General features: G+C 43.4%; 1 protein-coding gene across 2 annotated transcripts in view; it reads right to left on the bottom strand.

Moving 5' to 3' along the window:
* The window catches only part of LOC114710668 (sine oculis binding protein homolog), a 167,307-nt gene that overhangs the window by 118,762 nt on the left and 27,736 nt on the right, over window positions 1–20,809 (bottom strand). For both annotated transcript variants that reach the window (XM_028894921.2, XM_028894920.2), the window contains exon 4: window positions 1,622–1,773. In XM_028894921.2, the coding sequence (XP_028750754.1) occupies window positions 1,622–1,773 (152 nt within the window). The remainder of the gene's footprint in view (window positions 1–1,621; window positions 1,774–20,809) is intronic.

Below are 20,809 nucleotides of genomic sequence, written 5' to 3'. Positions count from 1 at the left end.
TAACTGTATCATCAGGGTTGTGACAAACGCATCTTGCTTGGCCTTATTCACTAGAAGCAGTCCATCAAGATTCAGATCCTTAGCCCTTCAGAATTCTAGAATGACAAGAAGCCCTGTTCTATTCCTCCATATTCTGTGGAGGAATGCAAAGTATTTTGTTGAGGTAAGTAGGGCTTTAAAGAAGAAATCCCTGGGCCCACTCCTAGGATTGATGTTCTCAGTGCTCGGCATTCAGAAGGGGAGCCCCAGGCTCGTGGAGATCACTCTAATCCCCTCCCGGGGGAAAATGAACCCCACTCTTGACCATCCCCAAAGACTTGTAGACAATTTCCTTACTTGCCTCCTGGCTCCAGTGAAGATCATGAGCCTAATTCTTACAGACTGCTACTAAAATTCCAACCCACTGAACTCTGCAGCCTAATTCTGCAGGCAGCATTATGTTTTTTTGGCAGAATGAATGTGACCCAGATTTGCAGGAGATTATCTGCTGCAACCATGCTTACAATGCAGTGAGCCATGATTAGCATTCAGGATTGCAAACGTTAGACTTGAAAAAGACAAGTTCTTGCTGCAAGAACGGACAGGTTTGTATATTGTATTACAGAAAGGGAAATGCAAGTGCTTAGCAAAAATGTGTACAGTTCCATGAATTAAGGAAGTTTTGCAGATCAATGAGAAATAATCAAGGCCTAGAAATGGACTTGGGTACTTGGTGGCAAAAAGGCATTAGCAGTTCTTTAAGGATTGGGAAGTTCGTGTGCAGATGTGTACGTGTGCTTATTAAAACATCATGCATCCTGTTTCCCATCAAGAGTGGCTAACTCTACTCTAAAAGGCCATCTTCAGACCTAAACTGCCTTTCAAAACAAAGTGGAAACCATTACTACGGCTCTTCCTGTGTTTACCCACCACACTCCCAGGAATGAGCTAGTCACACATTGCCCATCTCGTCAAGATCCATCAGCTTTATTTCTTTTCTTTTATTATTTATTTATTTATTTATTTATTTTGGTTTTTCGAGACAGAGTTTCCCTGTGTAGCTTTGCGCCTTTCCTGGAACTCACTCTGTAGACCAGGATGGCCTCGAACTCACAGAGATCTGCCTGCCTCTGCCTCCCGAGTGCTGGGATTAAAGGCGTGCACCACCACCGCCCGGCCAAGATCCATCAGCTTTAACACAGTGTGTCAAGGGAGGTTTGACAGTTTTTGTCTTGACTAGACTCTGTGGATCAGGTTTTGGAAAAGCAGCAGCTCTGTTCCCACTGTATAGGTGTACTAAAGCCTCGACAGCTAATGTCTCACTCTCCTAAGAAGCCTGTCACTTGTTCTCTGGTGGGCTCTGAACTGACCCTCTCACTGCTGGAAAGCCACCTCTGGTTAGGATAGCAGCTATCTTCCTCAGATTCATTCACCCTCTCAGAACTCAAACACCAAGCCAAGAGAAATTGGTGGACAAGTTACGTTAGGATGGGGTTTCTTATTCCAAAAAGTTAAGCATGACAGGAAGAAACGGACAAAACAAAATCAAAATACGCAAGGGGCAGGGCCACAGTGTGTCCAGCTAGGGCTAGGAGGCGCATGCGCACAGGAGGTGGCCAGCGGCCTCACTAAGGTGGCTTACCTTGTTTCTTTTGAAGTAGGCTCTCCGGCAGGCCGCAAAGCACTTCTCGCTGCAGAAGCTTTTCACCTCGCTTCCCATACTCAGGGAATAGCGCTTGATTCCCACTTTCTGGCACCAGGCACACATTATTTGTACATTTGACACATCATCTTCTATAATAAAAGTATAAGAAAAATGTTCATATCAGAAGCAAACATCCTTCACATTTAGACACACCCTGACCCTGACAGAGCTCCCGGGGTCGGCTCGCAATTTCCAAACCTCACCATTTTCTGATGGAGTAGGAGGGCCAGTCTTAGGGAAAAGGGAGGGTGCACCAGTTTGTCTTTCTGCTTAGGGGCATGTGGGTGCTGGTGTTTCCAAAGACATTTTACTTAGAAACCAGAGCACGACTGCAAAGCTCCAAGAGTTCCGGGACTTCTTAGCCTGGTCAAGCCAGCCACGGCGGTAAGCGAAGAAGGTTGTAAAATAAACAGCGCATTTAGTCAGAGGTCCTGCAGAAAGTCTTCAAAATGGGCATTAGGTGGGGCGACCCGTGCCATGTGAAGCTGCGTGTGAACTTGGACAGAGGCCAGCAGCCGCATGCATGCTCCCATCAGAGGGAAGTGGACAGTACTGTTGTTCAGTATTACAACCTGACTGCCAAGTCAGGTGTTTCATCAAAAAAGGAGACGTTGGGAATGGCGGGTTCTGGCAACGGGCAGCGGGAAGGCCTGGCTTCCTGGGCATTCTTCTACGATGCACTGTCAGGCACTGCTGACCTCAGGGAAACACCGGCCCAATTTAACTCGGCTCCATTTGATGTCATTTCTGGGCCCTAAGTGAAGGGATGGTAATGAGGGTGTGAGAGTATTCTCAGGCAGACTAGAGTGGGGGCGTCCTCTCAGCTCCTGGAAGACCCCTCAACCATGTCAACAAGGTGCTCATATGGGTTCTAGATGGTATGCAAATATTTTTAATATTTAAATATTATATTTCATTTCCTTATATGAGTAGAAAAACTTAACTAGCATAAGCTACCAAGACTGTCACATCCATTACTGCTTAAGACAGATGGGCTGTTAAAGAGAGCAAAGAGAATGAATTAAATTAAATATCCTGAGTAAACCACAGTGCAGACAGGAAGAAGCGGCCGTAGGATGGGGCTGGTGACACTCAGAGGCCTGCAACTTGGGAATATTGATCTTTTTTGGGAAAATAAAAGATGATGTTAGAAAATTTTTAAAATATTTTCTGGCTGCCTCCTAGGAGCTGTCACTGTATTTTGAATGGTGTTCCCTGTCCTCTCATTTGACTCTGTGTGTGTGTGTGTGTGTGTGTGTGTGTGTGTCTGTATGTGCATTATGAGTGTCTGTGTGTAAGTTTATATATGTCTGTATGTGTATATATGTGTGTGTGCAGGTCTAAGTGTGTATGCATATGTGTGCATGTCTGAGTGAATGTGTATATTTGTGTGTCTGAGTGTATATGTGTGTGTATCGGTCGGTATCTGTGTGTATGATGTATGTGCATGTATGTGTGTTTGTGTCTGTGTGTATGTGTATGCCTGAGTGCGTATGTGCATGTGTGTGTTTGTGCGTGTGAACATGCGGAGCTCTAGTTGGCACTATGAACAGCAGTCCCTCTTTATGGAATCTGTTTTGTACTAACCCAGACGCATAATTCAGACATGAATGGGAATCACAAAAGCCCCAATGAGCTCTGGTGCAGTGTGTCTGATTTCTGAGTAAAATCCCCCAAAGACTAATTGCTAAGCAAGGCCTGATCCATGAGTTGTTGACATATTCATGGTTCACAGAGTCTGTCATGTAATCATTCCATTTCCAGGGAAAAGATTTGGTTTGGGGCACTTGGTCATCAGTCTGCAAAATTAGAAACAAACTCATTTGTAATACAGCAACATGGCTTTTCTCCCTAAGTATCGACTCAGAACCACGGGCAGCACTTTATCTATCATAAAAGAACAAACATTGTCATTTTAATAACTTGTGCTATTTCTCAAACCACATATTGGAATCTATGGCTCATTATCACACAAGACAGCATAAACGAGACTCTTTGATGTTAGTAAACACTTCTGATAACATGACATCCTTTAAATAAAGTCATAATATGAATTCAAATGTAACATAATTACTGTTCAGAAAGCTTTTATTTCTCTTTCATATGATTTCTATATGACACCTGTTTACAGACTTTGCATGGCATGAAAAGTTAGCAAAAGCTCTCCAAGTGACCACATGTAAAGTGTGTTCTTGGATTAGTAATAGTTTTAAGATGATCGCCCACTACACTAACTGGCACTAATAATTCCTATTGTCCCAGTTGATACATCTTAGGTTCCTGAAAAATCTTAGGCTCCTGAAAAAGAAGATGACGCTGTGGAGCTCTCACACATGACCCAGTGGCAATGGTCTTGGTTCTGGTGAAATCTGTAAGGAAAAAGATGTCATGAAGGAAATCATTCAGTCTCACAGTTTAACAAGGGCCCCATTTCCCAAGGAACCATTCAGGAACACTCATTTCCCCTCAGCACTTCTTCCTTTAAATAGTCTGGTTTGAAAAAGAAACCCTGAGTTTTTCAAGTCCTGGCTCTGTTGATGGGATGGACCAGAGCAGACAGAAGAGGCAAGGGCAGAGCTGAAGGGAGGCCCGTGTCGAGCCCACCACAGGGCCTGGCCCTGAGGAGGACAAGGTCAAAGGGCATCCCAGGCCACCAAAGAGGCCCATTTGTCATGTTCTAAAGAGTGTAAGGACACTTTCTTACAACAGGACCTAACAAGTAAAAGCATAAAAATTGAAAATACATTAGACTCATATAAAATATTCTTACTAGAAAGTTACAGTGTGGGAGATAAGACAAAGGATTTTTGTATTTCTATTTCTGTAGTGGGAAGGGATGCAGAATGGCAGTTAGCATCTGTCTCCGTTAAATAAATCAGTATTCCTGTCCATCCTGCTTCCTCTAGGCAAATACTCTGGGAAAGGCCCAGCCGACGGCGCCTGCTCTGCCATCAAAGTTGTCAACAAAGAATGACCCAAAGATGAGTCTGAGGAGTGGGTTATTCCAAAAGTCCTCAAGAATAGTTTCAGGTATGACAGGTATCTAGTCTTACAATAGCCAGTTAATGCCACACTTCGAAAACTAAAAGAATTGTCATGGTTAAATGAATTTTGCCAGTCAAAACACAGTTTAGAGTCCCTCACTAGACCCAGTGTGTCACCACACATGAGGACCGTCCCTAAAAAGAGAAGTTTTCCTGAGAAATTACAGCCAAAATGTGTTTCAGTTAAGTCTTAAAAAAAAATAATAACCTTTAAGTCTGGTGTGCTAATTACTTCTATTGTCAATTTGACTCAGCCTAGAGTCACAGGGAAGAGGGAACCTCAGTTGAGGATCTACCAAGATCAGACTGGCCTGTGGGTGTGTCTGTACAGAACTATCATGATCATTAATTGATGTAGGAGGGCCCAGCCCACTGTGCGCAGTACCCATGAGTGAGCCAGCTAGCAGCAGCGTCCTTCCCTAGCTTCTGCTCCTGCCTTGAGCTCCCACGCTGACTTCCCTCAGTGGCTGACTGTGACCCGGAAGTATAAACCAAGCAAACCCTCTCTTCCCCGGTTTGCTTTTGGTCAGAGAATTCAACACAGCAACAGAGAGGAAAGCAAGCTCTGGGAACAGCGTGTGCCCTCTGCCCTCGAGAGAGAGAGAAGGCCTGGCCACTTAGCCTTTCCTGAGTGGACCTGGTTTTTAATGTTTTATTTTTTTTTAAAAAAAGTCTTCAAACTAGGTAGTATCTTATTTCCTATCTTCTGTGTAGGCTAGAAGTCTGCACCATCGGAGACTTGGAGGTATATCATTGAGGACTGATATGACAGGCTTATAGTATAGCAATTAGCCAGTATATTTTCATAAGGAACAATGTAGCAACAAAGGCAAAATGTTAGCACGTTAAATAACATTCCCAAAGTGAACAGTTTGCATACCATGATACAATTTTCATCTGCTGTCATAGAAAGATGTATCAGTCATGTTTCAATTAATTGTGAAAGTCGATGTCTCCTCTTTAGCATTTAATTAAGCAAAATGTTTGTAGCATTTTTCTTTCTAATGCTCAAAGAGCTATAATACACTTTCCTATTGTGCATTCCAGAAGAAAAAGTCCAGGTTAATAGCTCTAAGATGAAACTAAAAATTGTATTTATTTATTTATTATAATCCAGAGAAGTATGAGATTGAACATTTCTGGAATGCCTCGCTGAAGCAGCTTGAGCAATTGCCTTGTCTGGTGGCTTTGAAAACTAAAGATGGCTTTCGGTCAGTGACCTTCTTAGGCCATTTCAACTGAAGCAGTGAACACATACACTGACTGACTTGATAAGAGCCCAAGGAAAATCAAGAAGGCTTTAGTGGACCCCAAACAATTATGCTGTAATTTTAATTGTCACTTTCAAGAAAGCCCAAAACTGAGGGAAAATTGGGAAGTAGTTGCTGAGGGTGTTATCTCCTGCCACAGTTCCTGGAATTCACACATTCAATAATCATTTTAAGACCTCAAGTATATTTGAAACACATTGCAAAGTTGCCTGAAGATGCTCCTGTGTGCTCCCCATACCATGACATGAGAGCCTGGGCAGCATTCTTGTCAATCTGTTTGTAGGAACAGCTAATCTAAGAACAGAATAAAGGGGAGGGCCTGTGAGAGGGCATTGGCTGGTTAAAGGTACTTGCCACCAAGCCTGATGACCTGAGTTCCATACGCAAGACACGCATGGAGGGAAGACACAAAAAAACTTTCAAATGTTGTCCTCTGCCCTCTCTCTACACACTAGTTCACACACACACACACACACACACACACACACACACACACACACACACAAAGGTGGGCAAAACTAGAGTTTAAATTTGATTTTCTTTTCAGTCTGTTTGCAAAGAAAGAAATTTCATCTTGTAATGATTCAGTTCTACAGATCTTAAGGCAGTCCAAGTTAATAGTCTCTAGAGCAGTGGTTCTCAGCCTTCCTAACTCTGTGACCCTTTAATACAGTCCCTCATGTTGTGATGACCCCCAACCATAAAATTATATCATTGCTATTTCATAACTGTATTTTTGTTATGAATCATAATGCAAATATCTGATATGTAACCCTTGTGAGGGGCTGTGACCCACAGGTTGAGAACCACTGTTTGACAGACTCCTGCAGGAACTTCTATACAAGTCCCCGTGCTCTGGAAGTGAGCCCATGAAGAGGGCCATGGAAAACTTGAACCACTGTACCGAAGAAGTCATGGCTGCCGGCCATTCAGTACTTCCTAGCTGCCAGGCACAGCACGGTTCACCCTCCTCTCCATCATTTCCTCTTACTCACAACCACCCACCACCAGGTGGATACTCATCTTCTCCCCACTGTGAAGGTGGGAACGCGAGTTTAGGGGTGAAGTCATTCGCTCCAGCTGGCAGAGCAAGCACATACCAAAGCCTGCACGCGAGGAGGCTGAGCCCTCACCGCTGTGTACCTTAGTGGCCAGGGCTTTCCAAAGCATGTAAAAACGACACACCACTCACACATAAAACCCCCAAGACAAAGGGACGAAAGCTACCACTGATTTGGCTGCTCACAAACGCCCAGCTCAGGGGCACACAGGGAGACAGAAATCTGAAAGGTCAAGTGTCGCTGAGGAGACAGATGAAGTGTTCCTCATCAATATATGTTGATGGACTATTTTTTTTTTTTTTAACAAATAGGTTAAAGGCCCACAGTGCAAGTGTGGCTGCTTTATGACTGTGACACACAGATGTGCTGCAAATATTCCAGCTGAACTTGGAGCAGCAAGCACTCCACAGCCACTGAGAAATGAGACCGCGGAAGGAACAGTGGGCGGGAAACAGCTACTCCAACCACAGGTGAACAACATCCTCACCGCCCTTCTCGGGAGAGGGAATCACTGGGGCATGGGACAGACTGGCTTTCCATGTGGGCAAGGGTGACCACCCACATACCAGATTTCAAAGGTGCCACTGTGAATACCCCAGTTTCAAAAAACTACCCTTCAGTTGCTCACTCACACTAAATTCAACCACTGGAGGATCATTGATTTGGCTTTACTATCTTACTACCAAGTATAAATTTCCTGAAAGCAGTGAGTTTCTACACATCTGTAAATCATATTTATAATTCAGATTTATTGTGAAAAGTGTTCACAGGTAAGGGGGCATGGGATGCTGAGGGTGTGGGGTGCTGAGGGTGTGGGGTGCTGAGGGTGTGGGGTGCTGAGGGTGTGGGGTACTGAAGGCATGGGGTACTGAAGGCATGGGATGCTGAGGGTGTGGGGTGCTGAGGGTGTGGGGTGCTGAAGGCATGGGATGCTGAGGGTGTGGGGTGCTGAGGGTGTGGGGTACTGAGGGTGGTGGGTGCTGAGTGTGTGGGGTGCTGAGGGTGTGGGGTGCTGAGGGTGTGGGGTGCTGAGGGTGTGGGGTACTGAGGGTGTGGGGTGCTGAGGGTGTGGGGTGCTGAGGGTGTGGGGTGCTGAAGGCATGGGATGCTGAGGGTGTGTGGTGCTGAGGGTGTGGGGTGCTGAGGGTGTGGGGTGCTGAAGGCATGGGATGCTGAGGGTGTGGGGTGCTGAGGGTGTGGGGTGCCGAGGGTAGGGCTCCCGTGACAGAAGCAAAGGAGCAGACATGGGAGAAGCGAGGACACAAGAAGCCTCTGGCTACCGCTAAGCATATGGCTTAGTGTGTGTATATGTGTGCATGCTTATGTGTGTGTATGTGTGTCTCGCTGTGTGTGCGCGTGCACGCACACGCGCATGTGTGTGATTGCATGTCTGTGGATGCCAGAGGACAACTTTGGATGTCATCCTCAAGAACACATTCCATTTTCTTTGAAGCAGGGTTTGGCCTGAGATCACATTAGGCTAGAATGACTAGCCAGTAAGTTCCAGGATTCTGCCTGTCTTTACCTCCCCAGTGAGTTACAGGAACCCTACCACACCTTTTAAAAATGGATTCTAGGGCCTAAACTCAAGTCCTCAAGCAATTACAGACTGAGCTATTCCCCAACTCTCAGAGTCTTTTTGAGAGCTAAAATTCCTAGGGAAAGTCCTAGGGAAGAATGGCATATAGCGAGGAATCACTAGAAATGAAAAGCAAGAGGCAGATCTACTTATGACAGCTTCAAGGTGTGACATTCTTCATGCAAATAAGGTAATAACGTACATTGCTTTGCACACTTAAGCGGCTACAGTATGAAACACAGCATGGCTTCATCATGTCTCATCACAGAGGCTGAGACAGAGACACTGGTACAAATATGACCCATGCAATGCCCTGGCTTCTCTTCCTATGGTGTAATGCTTTTACTAATATTGACCATTCTAGCTGGAGAAGTGGGGAGTCTCGGAGTGTAATGCCCATCTCACTACTGATATGCCACACATACAGGAAACACCCCAAAAATTACTGCAATGAGAGACACAAGAGATGATAAGTGTCCTGTGCATAAGCTGGAGAGGCACCTGTCTCTTCAGCCACACCTCTCCCATGAGTGACATCTGTGGAGCTATTTACTGTCTTTGAATACAAGGAGCAATCCAGAAACTGGTTAGATCTCACTATCTCAGATTCAGAGTAAAGCCATTGAAATTAATAAAAGCCTCCCTTACAGTTATTCTTTTTTTTAATGTTTGAATTAATAGTTGACAAGATGTTACCAAATATATCACCATACTGCCAGATATTCTGTAATTAATAGATGCAATTTCTTTGTAATTATTACACTAACAATCCACACATGGGTGGATCTTTCTAAGTGCCTGAGAAGTTTGCTCTTTTATAAAGTATCAGAGTAACAGCTAAATGTCTACCACCTTGGTAACTGAACTATCAAAACTTTCCAGAGAGAAGAGTCTAAATTACTGAAATTTTATGCACGTAGTTCCCATTAAAGAGATAGATACAATTAAATAATAAAGGTCTGTTGGCTTGAATTCAAACGTCCCTCTCAGGCTCACATGCTGAAGCTTGCTCCCCAGCTGCTGGTGAAATTTAGGGGGGAAGCCTAGCTGGTAGAAAGAGGTCACAGGAGGCTAGCCCTGGGAGGTTACACCCGCTCCTGGCTCCTAGCATGCTTCCCGCCTACTGGCTCACCATGAGAACTGCCTCTGCCCCACATTTCTTCCACTCTGTCATTCTTGCCCTAGTAGACCTAAACCCTGAGCCAAAATACAGTGTTCCTCCTTTAAGTTGTTTCTGTTGGGTTTCATGGCCACAGGTTGAAAAGGTAACTAACTAACAGAAAGTCAACATATGAGTCTTTGAAGTACCTAAAGTATCACAAATTTTCTTTTGAAAGTAGATTTGAATTTATTTCAGGAATATAAGTTCTCCACATTATTCTAAATTGAGTAGCACTTAACTTCCAAATAAAATCTTACCACTGGAGTAGAGGGTAAACCCTTTGGCTTAACGTACCATGCATCTGAGGACTAGTTTTTATGGAACCAGGAGGCACCATGCAAGCTTCCAAAGAAAGCAGCAACTAACAGCCCTACTCAGGTATGACACTTATGACCCGTAACAGCGATCAGCCTGGTAAAACACCCAAGGGGACAGCCGTGGTACACACTCCTTGACAGTAACCAACAACTAGCTGTATTTCAGACCTGCTCAACAAGAGGGAAACATTCTATTACTGGAAGCCTAGGCAACTCCCCAGGGCTAGTGAAGTCATAGCTCTGGGAGGAGAACCTACAACCACCACCGTACTGAACCAGCACAGTCCTACTCCATTCTAAATATGTATTTATACCCACGGACAAGTACAGTCCTCACCCTCGGTCAAGGAAACGTCTCTTTGCAATAGACAGAGACCATTACAGAAAACCCCAACCAACCAAAAGGCAGCATTGTGCAGCCTGACCACAGCGGACACATCTACAAAACACACCTGCACCTAAGGCTCACGAAACATTGCAGAAGGGGGTGGGTGGGCAGGAAGATCGTAAGAGCCAGAGGATCGAAGAGTTCGCTGGGAGACTGTGCCATGTCCGGAGCAATATTCACAAAGTTTCACCAACGTGACTACCTAACTATAATCTGAACAAGGATGACTACAGACGTGCCGAAGTGGACGGCGGAAACATCATGAGGCCTCAACCCTAGACAAAGAGCAAAGGCTGCTAAGGAATGAGGAGAGTGGGGAAACAGTCCTCCCCAGAGAAGAGCACACCAGCGGCTATCCGTACCAGTGGCCTTCCCTGAAAACACAGTCACACAAGTAACATTATACAGACTGAGCAGGCTGCATTTATGTATTTAGAAATCTACCTACATGCATATAACAACAATTAATAGAAGAATTTGAAACGGTAAGGAGGGATGTATGGGAGAGTTTGGAGGGAGGAAAGGGAAAGGGAAAATGTGATTATATTATAACCTCAAAAACTAAAAGGATAAAAATCTAGTCTCTACACTGTAGTCTAAAACTTGGCTCAAATAAGTCAAAGAAATGAGTGCCTATTAACCCAAATTACAAAAAAAAGATAGAATTTAAAATTAATTTTTCTATTTTCTAATAAAACTCTTGTAACTAGTTTCTAATTATGTACCTATTATCCTATGTCGTTATAGATAGAGAAACTAAGGTGGTGTTTCTTGAAACAATTAGGAGTTTACATGAAGGTACTCAGGCTAGGTAGCTAACAGGTGAAGGACACTGAGTTGAACAGGATGTGGCATCACTTGAAAGAGAAAAGACAGGAAGTGTGTGACTCAAGACACAGCACGCAGGATATAGAATGCAGTGAGAGAGGGGCCAAGATCTTCAGGAGATGTGTGGAGAACACAGTGGGTGAGCTGGATCTTGGAGGGCTTGGAGAGAGAGCGCAAGGCCAGGAGAGAACAACAGTGGGAAGTGCAGGACCCAGGAAGCGGCAGGCAGGGTTTCCTAAAGACATCCAGCTGACCAAGAGGGTGTGAAGGGAGAGGTCAAAGGTAATACTGGTGCAAATGGGGATGAAGAAGGCGTCTCTTGAATGTCACTTTGCAACGGGAGAGAAGAGGCCTCACTAAATATCTTGAGAGCATTATGTGTGTGGTTCACTGCATGTGCTTGGCACCTAACATGCAACAACCTTTAGACCATGAAGAATGAATAAGTCAGTGACAGGCAGATGGATGGACAGACAGATGGACAGACGGATGGGCGACTGGATGGATGGATGGACGGACGGATGGACGGATGGATGGACGGATGGATGGATGCAGGAGAGAGGCGATGCAGTTCTGGTCTTATAGCATAATAGTGAAAACAGGTTGGGACTTCAGAGTGAAATTAAAACAAGGACCGGAATGCAGGGGTGTAACTGACCCAGAAATGACTCTGGTTACAGACACCTCATATTGCTGTACTTCTAGTCAAACCGAAGTCACCGGAGAGTTCATGCTGGCCACTGGCTCTGGAACCAAGTTCAAACAGAATGTAGCTGCTTTCCACACACCATCCCTCCCTGCTTATTTTTCCAGCACCCGACAGAGAAAGAAAATGAAAGGAGAGGCCACAGATCCCCAAAGCTGGGCACTGAGCAACCCTAGCCTGGAACTCTGCCATCCTTCAAGGCCAAAGTGACACAAGCGGAAAATCCCCTGATGGGTCCTGGTCAAAACGTAGAGGCGCAAAAACTACTACATAAAGTTACCTTCAGGTACAAGGCATACATTAAGTGTGAATGAATTTAGATTTTAGACTTTCATGTCACCCCTAGATTGTCTTATTATGTAATGCAAATAAATACTTTCAGTTCTCTGTGTTTCTAGAAAGGGATCCACAACCTCTAAGTCCCTCTTGAATACCACACGGAAGCGGGAACCTTCAGCACTCCCCTAAGCACATGGCGCTGGCTTCCTGGCGCCAGCTGATTCACCAGTGAAGAGGCTTCAGCCCACAGGTCTCTGTGACAGCCTTCCGCTGCCTCTCAGCATTCACTGTGGACAGTGTCTTCCCTATAAAATCACCCGAGAAACTTGAAAAGGAGGTGGGAAAGGTTGACTTGAGCATAAGCAAAAACCAGAGCCCTAGATGGAACATTTCCCAAAGCACAGCCCACAGAACACTAATGTCATGGGGAACTTAACTGACTGTTATTTTAAAGAAGACTTCCATAGTCGAGTGTGTGGTAAACACTGGGCCAGACAAAACCAAACAACAGGCTTTTTCTTTCTTTCTTTCTTTCTTTCTTTTTTTTAAATGAAGGACGCTTTGGTTCCACCAACACATAATTGAGGATCTTTGTGTATGCTGTATTTCACAAATTTGACTATGCACATGTCTTTTCATTAAAACCCTCAAGACAGAACTTGTGAGGAAGCCCTCCCTGGGGCAGCTCTGTTAGCACCTGTGTTAGCGCCCACATCACACCAAGGCATAAGCACTTCTCTGTGAGCCACTGGTTGTCAGGAAGGTTTCCCCCTTTTGTGTAGAATTATACTCAGTTGCCAAGAACACCTTTCATCAGCACTGGGTGGAAAGATGGCCATGTGGCTAAGCCTGGGTATCTTTGATGACAAAGTCCCGTGGTATCTGCTACAGCCATCAAATACAGAGCAGGCAACCCTTTCCCTGTAAAAAATCCTGGGGAAAATGGCAAAAATAAACAATAGAGAAAAAAGAAAAAAATAATGCTCTTAACACTTAAATCACACCCCTGGGTGGCTGCCACAGACGAGGATCTACGTCAAACCATGTCCCCACACCTGTGCCTCAGGTCTGACCTACTAACCGACCCAAGATGCCCTGGGACAACGACGCTACAATCACAGCTTCATTCTCTATGGACTCCTCTCCTCATACTTGAAGTTCACTGAGTAGCTAATTCACAAACACACATTATTAGGAACAAGAGAATAAACTCAAAAAATGTGTCCTTGCATCTCCACTGGCACTAGAAAAGCAGTTTCAAGCCTGCCCTTCCAAAGGACATTATGTTTAAAAAAAAAAAAAAACTGGCAGCATATAAGGACCAAAAGGTTAATAAGCCTGTCTGTACAGGAGTTCAGAACAAGAACACTGTTAAAAGAACCAAGGAAAGCTGGTTAGGACGCTGTTAACAAAGAAAATGACCTCACTTCACTCATGGCGACTGCCCCTAGACATCACATCAGATGTTACACACACGAGCCCCTCCCCTAACCAGCCCACTTCCTCATGCTTTCTACCCCAGGACCCAGCCCCACCATCCACCCATAATCTAGTGACAGAAGTCTGGTACCCTTTCTGCCTTTCAGCCTCCCACATTCTGAATAATCACATGTCCTAAACACCTTAAATAATTCGCCGGCGGCGGGAGCGGAGTGCACGCCTTTAGTGCCAGCACTCTGGGAAGGAGATGAAGGCAGATCTCTGAGTTCGAGGCCAGCCTGGTCTATAGGGTGAGTTTCAGGGTAGCCAGGGATACAGAGAAACCCTGTCTCGAGAAAAAAAGAAAGAAAGAAAAAGGAAAGAAAGAAAGAAAAGGAAAAGAATGCTAAATGCCCTAAATATTTTCAAAATATATCTATCCATTCATTCATTAAATATTAGCCTAGTCTACTTACATGAAGGCACCACACTAAGTGTCTTGCCCACATGGAGTTTAGTGCTTTCCATCCAAGCAAAGCCACCAGTATCTCTTGCTTAAAGTACAGGTAGCCTTCTACGTCACTCCTGTCCAATGTGTCCCACTTGGCATGCAAGGAATGCTAAACAAAAATATGAGCATTGCTCTCACGCAAAAAACTCTTCAGGGCCCTCATCAGCTTGGTCCCTCGTCCCCCTGGCAGGTGGACATCCTTGGCTTGGTCTCTATGGCTCCCGCAACCAGCTGCTCAGCCTGTCTATTCTTTAGGCTCTGGCTTCTCAGCTTCCTTGAAGCTCTGAGACGTTCCATGTGATCCTTCCTTATCTACCAAATCCTTAACCAGTGCAAGTTTTTCTAGCTTATATTAAACCTCATCTTAGCAAAGGCTTCCTGTCTTCACACCTGGAGGGATCCTACAACAGTCGGGGCTTTATAACCCTCAGACATAACTGGGATTTGATTTTGTTTGTTACGTTTTAATACCTGTCTCCTCTACTAGATTATAAGTCAGGTAAGACGGGAACCTGTTGTGTTCTGTGGGGCCTCATCCTAAGAAGAAAAAGCAAGGCGTTTGCCGAGCGCACCTTGAGTGGGTGACATGGGGGTGGCTATGGAGTGATGAAGCCAACGACACCATCTTTGGAAATCGCACAGAACAAAGTTGCCTCACAGGGAAAGGGCAAGGAAAAGCTCCGGGACAAAATGGGATCATTATTTCCATGCTGCGTGGCCAACTCCACAAAGCAAGTCTTCTCAACTGCGCAGGAACTTAGAGAAGCCAGCACTGGGAATGCCCCTAGGATAACAAAAAATTCCAGAAACAGACATCCCTGACAAGCAAGGGAGGGAAACTGACGTTCCCTCTGATTTCCTGTCAGAATCTTCACCTCTGGTGACCTGGGGCAGGGTATCCTGAGCGTACAATCCCAGCCAGGTCACCAACACAAAAGAGCAGTCCCAAGGCTGCCTCCAGAATCACGGAGGACCTACCATCTGATGGCATTTCCCTTTCCAAAGGGAGCCCTGGGCCCTCCATTAGCGGAAGCAGTGAGCCTGAGGAGGTCATTTTATCTATTTAAAAAGTGTAGGCAAAGGCTCTTCTTTCTCCCTGACTTATCTTCTTTGCTGTTACTCCATCTCCTCACCAGAGGAGGCCTGAGAAACTAGCTGGATGAGAGACAGTTTTATAACTGAGCCTTCCTGAGTATCACAATATTTGAACCACCAGCAATACAGTACTCTGCCTTCTATTCCTTTATTACATATTAAACATTAATACGGAAAGACAAAATCCTTCCGATGAGAACGTTTTAAATTCTTTCCCATCAGCTCTGGTCTTTCTCTGTGGCCTTCCACACACATGCTGTTTTCATCTTAAGTGTCCCGGAAAATGGAACCTGAGGCAAAGACAAACAAGTGTGTGAATGGGCCTGTGATTCCAGCAAGTCGATGCAAGGATCAAGGGGAATAAATGTGGGGACGGGGAAGAGCCAGCAGAAGTCGGTGTTACTGAACCGGCCACCGCCGAGGGAGGTTGGCGTGCAATCACCTGGGTTCTTCTTTGAGTTTATTAAATATATGTCATAGCTACCCGCCCAGGCCATAAGAAGGAGACGCATCCCTCAGCTCCTATTCCCCTTTAATCTAGTGTGTTAACCCCTACACTTCCAACGTCTGTCTGTGTGAGTGGCAGTCTAACAGTGCCCACGGGCTACCCTGCTGTCGTGTTAGAGCAGCCACACAACAGGGGCCCAGACACACCCACATGCGTGAGGCAAGCAGCTTCCTGACGACACACACCCACACTGCCTGTGTCTTCCTCTTCAGACTTCGCCACGACTCACCTGCACTTAACTAGATGGGAATACTTCAGTAAGGGACGGGGGCTGGGATGTAGCCGCGTTGGCAGAGCGCTTCCCTAATGTGGGTAACGTTCGATCCTCAGCACCACATAAAACTCGGTGACGGTACATACCTGTCAACTCCAGCGCTCGGGCAGAGGCAGGACGAGCCCAAGTTAAAGGTCGTCCTAGTTATGCATGGTGTTTGAGGCCTGTCTGGCCTAGAGGCCCTCCCTATACCCCCACCCCCAAACATCTGCTTGTTTCAGGGCAGCTGTAAGCATATCAGATACAGATTTAAAATGTGAAAATTATATTCTAAGGTCCAGTTGCTTAAATTATAGGGAGTTACAAGACTTTTGTAAAGTTGAGGAAATAGAGTGCTGTATCAGGAAGAATCTTAGTAATCTTTGAGATGAAGGTTTATTTTTTAGAAGAAAGGAAGGACTGATATTTTTTAATCTATGAATAAATGTCATACACACAATTTTATGGCCAAGTTCAAGACCTGAAGGAGTCCAGGCCAAGCACTGTTGATGAGTTTGTTCCTTGTCTTCCATTATGATATGTTAATGTAACATTGACAGTTCTTCAGTCTTTCCTACAAATACCCATGCTTGTTTTGAGTGCCCGTTGTCTAACATGCAATTACCAGGTAATAAGATGTATGTGTTTTCAACATCAACAAGAGTCACGTGTTAATTTACACTCTCATTGGTTGCACACGAGAGTCCTCCCCATCACTGGGACACTGTCAGTCACTTTCACTTCAGCCATTCCAGCGGGTGTGAATGTTGTCTGTCGCATTATAATGATTGAGATGTATTTATGTGGATGAGTGTTTTGCTTTCATGTGTGTCTATACACCACACGTGTGACTGGTGCCTGCAGAGATCAGAAGAGGGCATTGGAGCCCCTGGAACTGGGGTTATAGATGGTTGTGAGCTGTCATGTGGGTGCTGAGGACTGAACTTGGGTCCAAGCCATCTCTCCAGGCCCATCTCATTATAATTTTACATTTTATATCCCTAATGACTAGTGAGATTGAACAATTTTATAACATTTATAAATTCATTGGATATTTCTTTGGTGAAGTATCTGCTCATAGTTTTTGCTCATTACCCTATTGGGTAGTTTTATATTTTATATATGTCTTCTCTACATTTTAAAAAATGGATCCTTTGTTGAGGCATAAATTAAAACATCTCCTACTCAGTGATTCCGTTTTCCATTTTTTAAGATTCATTTTATTTATTTATGTGTATGAGTGCTCTATTTGCATGTATGCCTGGATGACAGAAGAGGGCACCAGATCCCATTACAAGTGGTTTTTAGTCACCACGTGGGTGCTGGGAATCGAACTCAGGACCTCTGGAGGAGCAACCAGTGCTCTTAACCATTGAGCCATCTCTCCAGCCCCATCTTTCATTCTTTTAAAGATAACTTAAAAAGAGAGAAAAAGTCAGGTATGATAGCACACGCCTTTAATCACAGCATGTGGTGGAGGCAGAGGCAGGCAGATCTCAAGTTTGAGGCCAGTCTGACCTCAGGCCATCCAGCACTGCACAGTAAGACCCTCTTTAAAAAATGTATTTGGCAGGTGGACTGGAGAGACAGCTCAGCAGTTAGGAGCACTGGCTGCTCTTTCACAGGACCCAGGTTCAGTTCCCACCATCCACACAGCAGCTCACAGCTGTCTGTAACTCCAGTCCCAGAGGATCTGGCACCCTCACACAGAAATAAATGTAGGCAAAACAGCAATGCACATTTAAAGAAAAATCTTTTAAAAATATTTATATATGTTCTTATATTTTATTTTAAATATATAAAAAATTTAAAAGTATTTAAGGGGCTGGAGAGATGGCTCAGCAGTTAAGAGTACTGGCTGTGGATCCTGAGGTCCCAAGTTCAATTCCCAGCAACCACATGGTGGCTCACAACCATCTGTAATGGGATATGATGTCCTCTTCTGGCATAAAGATGTACATGCAAATAGAGCACTCATACACATAAATAAATCTTTAAATATATATAAATAAAAATATATATACATACATACATATATACATACACATATCTTTTTTTTTAATGTAGAGACAAGGTCACTATATAGCCCAGGCTAGGTTTGGATTCAGAATGCTTGTAAGGCTGGACCTGGTGGCATATCTCTCTAATGTCAGTGTTTGGAATACTAAAGGAATGGCTATAAGTTTGAGGCCAATATGGAGTATATAAGCAAGTTTTAGACTAGCTAAGACAACATAGCGAGACCTTGTCTCAAAAGACAAAAACAAAAGCAAATGAGTATCTTTTGCAAATTACATTTATTTGATGTGTTCATGCATGTGTGTGTGTCTGTGTGTGTGCCTGTGTGTGTGTCTCTGTGTGTGTGTGTCTGTGTGTCTGTGTGTGTCTGTGTGTCCCTGTGTGTGTGTTTGTGTGTGTGTGCCTGTGTGTGTGTGTCTGTGTGTGTCTGTTTGTGTGTCCCTGTGTGTGTCCTGTGTGTGTGTCTGTGTGTGTGTGTGTGTCTGTGTCTGTGTCTGTGTGTGTCTCTGTGTGTGTGTCTGTGTGTGTCTGTTTGTGTGTCCCTGTGTGTGTGTGTTTGTGTGTGTGTCTGTGTGTGTGTGTGTGTGTGTCTGTGTGTGTCTGTGTGTCCCTGTGTGTGTGTTTGTGTGTGTGTCTGTGTCTGTGTGTGTCTCTGTGTGTGTGTCTGTGTGTGTATGTGTGTGTGTGTGTCTGTGTCTGTGTACCAAGATGTGGGAGGTCAGAGGACACCTTGAACGGGTTCTCCCCCTCTACCATGTGGACTCCGATCATTACACTCAGGTAATTAGGCTTAGTGGTAGCACCTGACCAGCTGAGCCATCTTGCCAGGTCAAAAGTATCTTTTAATCAACCGAGAACTTTATTTTAATCATCAATCAAAACAACATCTTTTTTAATTATAAGTGCTTTAAGTACATAACTTAAGAAATTTTGGTCTCCTTGAGAGCATGCATAGTCTTGAGTAGGACAAAGTTTCTAATTTCTAATGGGGGAACCTAATCCTATGACAAGAACCTCACCTCCATGACCTAATCCAACCATCACCATTTTCTCGTAAAAGACTCATTTACATATGCTACTATAGCTTTCATATTTCCACAAAAACTTACACTGGAATTTTTATCACAATTACATTAAACATATCCATCAATTTGGGAAGATCATACCTTTTTTACAATATTAGTCTCTAGTCTATAAACATAATATATTTCTCAATTATTAATGTCTTCTTTAATTTTCTTAACAATGAAATCTTTGAAGCAATCTTAGAAACATTTTGCTAGTTTTTTCTTTAAGTATTTAAAGCTGGTTTATATAGTATTTATGTAAGTTTTAGAAAATGTTTTGTGGTTAATATATACAGATCTTGATAAAGATTTTCATTAATTATAATACTTACCTGTAGATTAACGTTGTGGATCTACACAAAATAACATTTCAAACCCTCTTCATTTCTTTTTCCAAGATTTTTTCTTTGTGAATTCTAGTATTTTTATATTTTAATACAAATGTTGGCAGTGGCCACCTACAGAGATCCAGTTCATCTTGGTCTCTAGGGAAGCTCTCAGGGTTCCTCCTGAATAGTCACCACAGGTGCTGGTGGATTTTTCTACCATATTAAAGAAGCATTAGTCTGTTTTTTGCCACGGATTTTTATTGTGTTATATTTTAGTCTAATTATTTTTCCTATATTAAGATTTATAAGGTTTTGAATTATTCTCTTAATGCAACTATATTAACTAAGTTTTAGAATTTATATCAATTTTACCAGCCTTGTGCTCCTAGTGGGGAAAAAAAACAAAATTAGTTCCAGTTCATTATCATGATATGTATATATCACTGCCTTTGGTTTACTATAATTTTGTTTAGGATTTTACATTGTCATATAGAAGTTTTCAATTTCAATGTCACCTATTACTTTAAAATACCCCTTTCTTTATTATAGCATCCTTGCTGTGGAAAGTGATCAAAGTTGTGCTAATATCATGAAGTAAGTGGCAGTTATCTTCTTTTTCTATTCTCTAGGAGAGTCTTTTTTTTTCTTAAATATTTCACTGAATTTATCACTGATGGCATCTATATGTAGACTACTCTTTGGAGAAAAGGATTTAATTGTATTATGTTTAGTAGATATGGGACTATTTAGTTTTTCTACTTCTTCGTGTGCACGGTTTGGTAAGTTATTAAATAGAATATGACTTCTGTTCTGCAGAAGTTCTAGGAATTACTTCCAGTGGTCACTATCCACGGGTAACACCAAAACAAATCTGACAGAAATGGCAATCCTTTCATCTAGACACTTTTCACTTTCTAGCACTTTTCATCTTTTTAAAAGATCTATTATTTCAGTTCAGAATTGTTGTTTAGAGTAACAACTAATAATCATTAAAAAAACATTCCAAACAAAAGAAGGAAAAAATGTTTCAATACAATTGAAACAAATCATGGAGATGTATACAAAGGTCACAATGACACTCATGAGTTTGTGTAATTAATCTAACATTTTATAAAAGTTGTCCCAAATATAACTAATGGAATGAAGAGACAGCCTACAGGACGGGACAAACAGTTGCTAGCTATCTGTCTGACAGAGGTTCATATCTAGACTACACAAAGAACTCTGAGCAAGAAGTCAAACAACCTAATCAACAAACAGGCTAATGAAACAAACAAAAAAGTCTCAAA

Source organism: Peromyscus leucopus, chromosome 8a (genome assembly GCF_004664715.2).
Source record: "Peromyscus leucopus breed LL Stock chromosome 8a, UCI_PerLeu_2.1, whole genome shotgun sequence".
Taxonomy (NCBI): Eukaryota; Metazoa; Chordata; class Mammalia; order Rodentia; family Cricetidae; genus Peromyscus; species Peromyscus leucopus.
The sequence above is the reverse complement of the archived record's forward strand: the minus strand, read 5'-3'. Positions and strand labels throughout refer to the sequence as shown.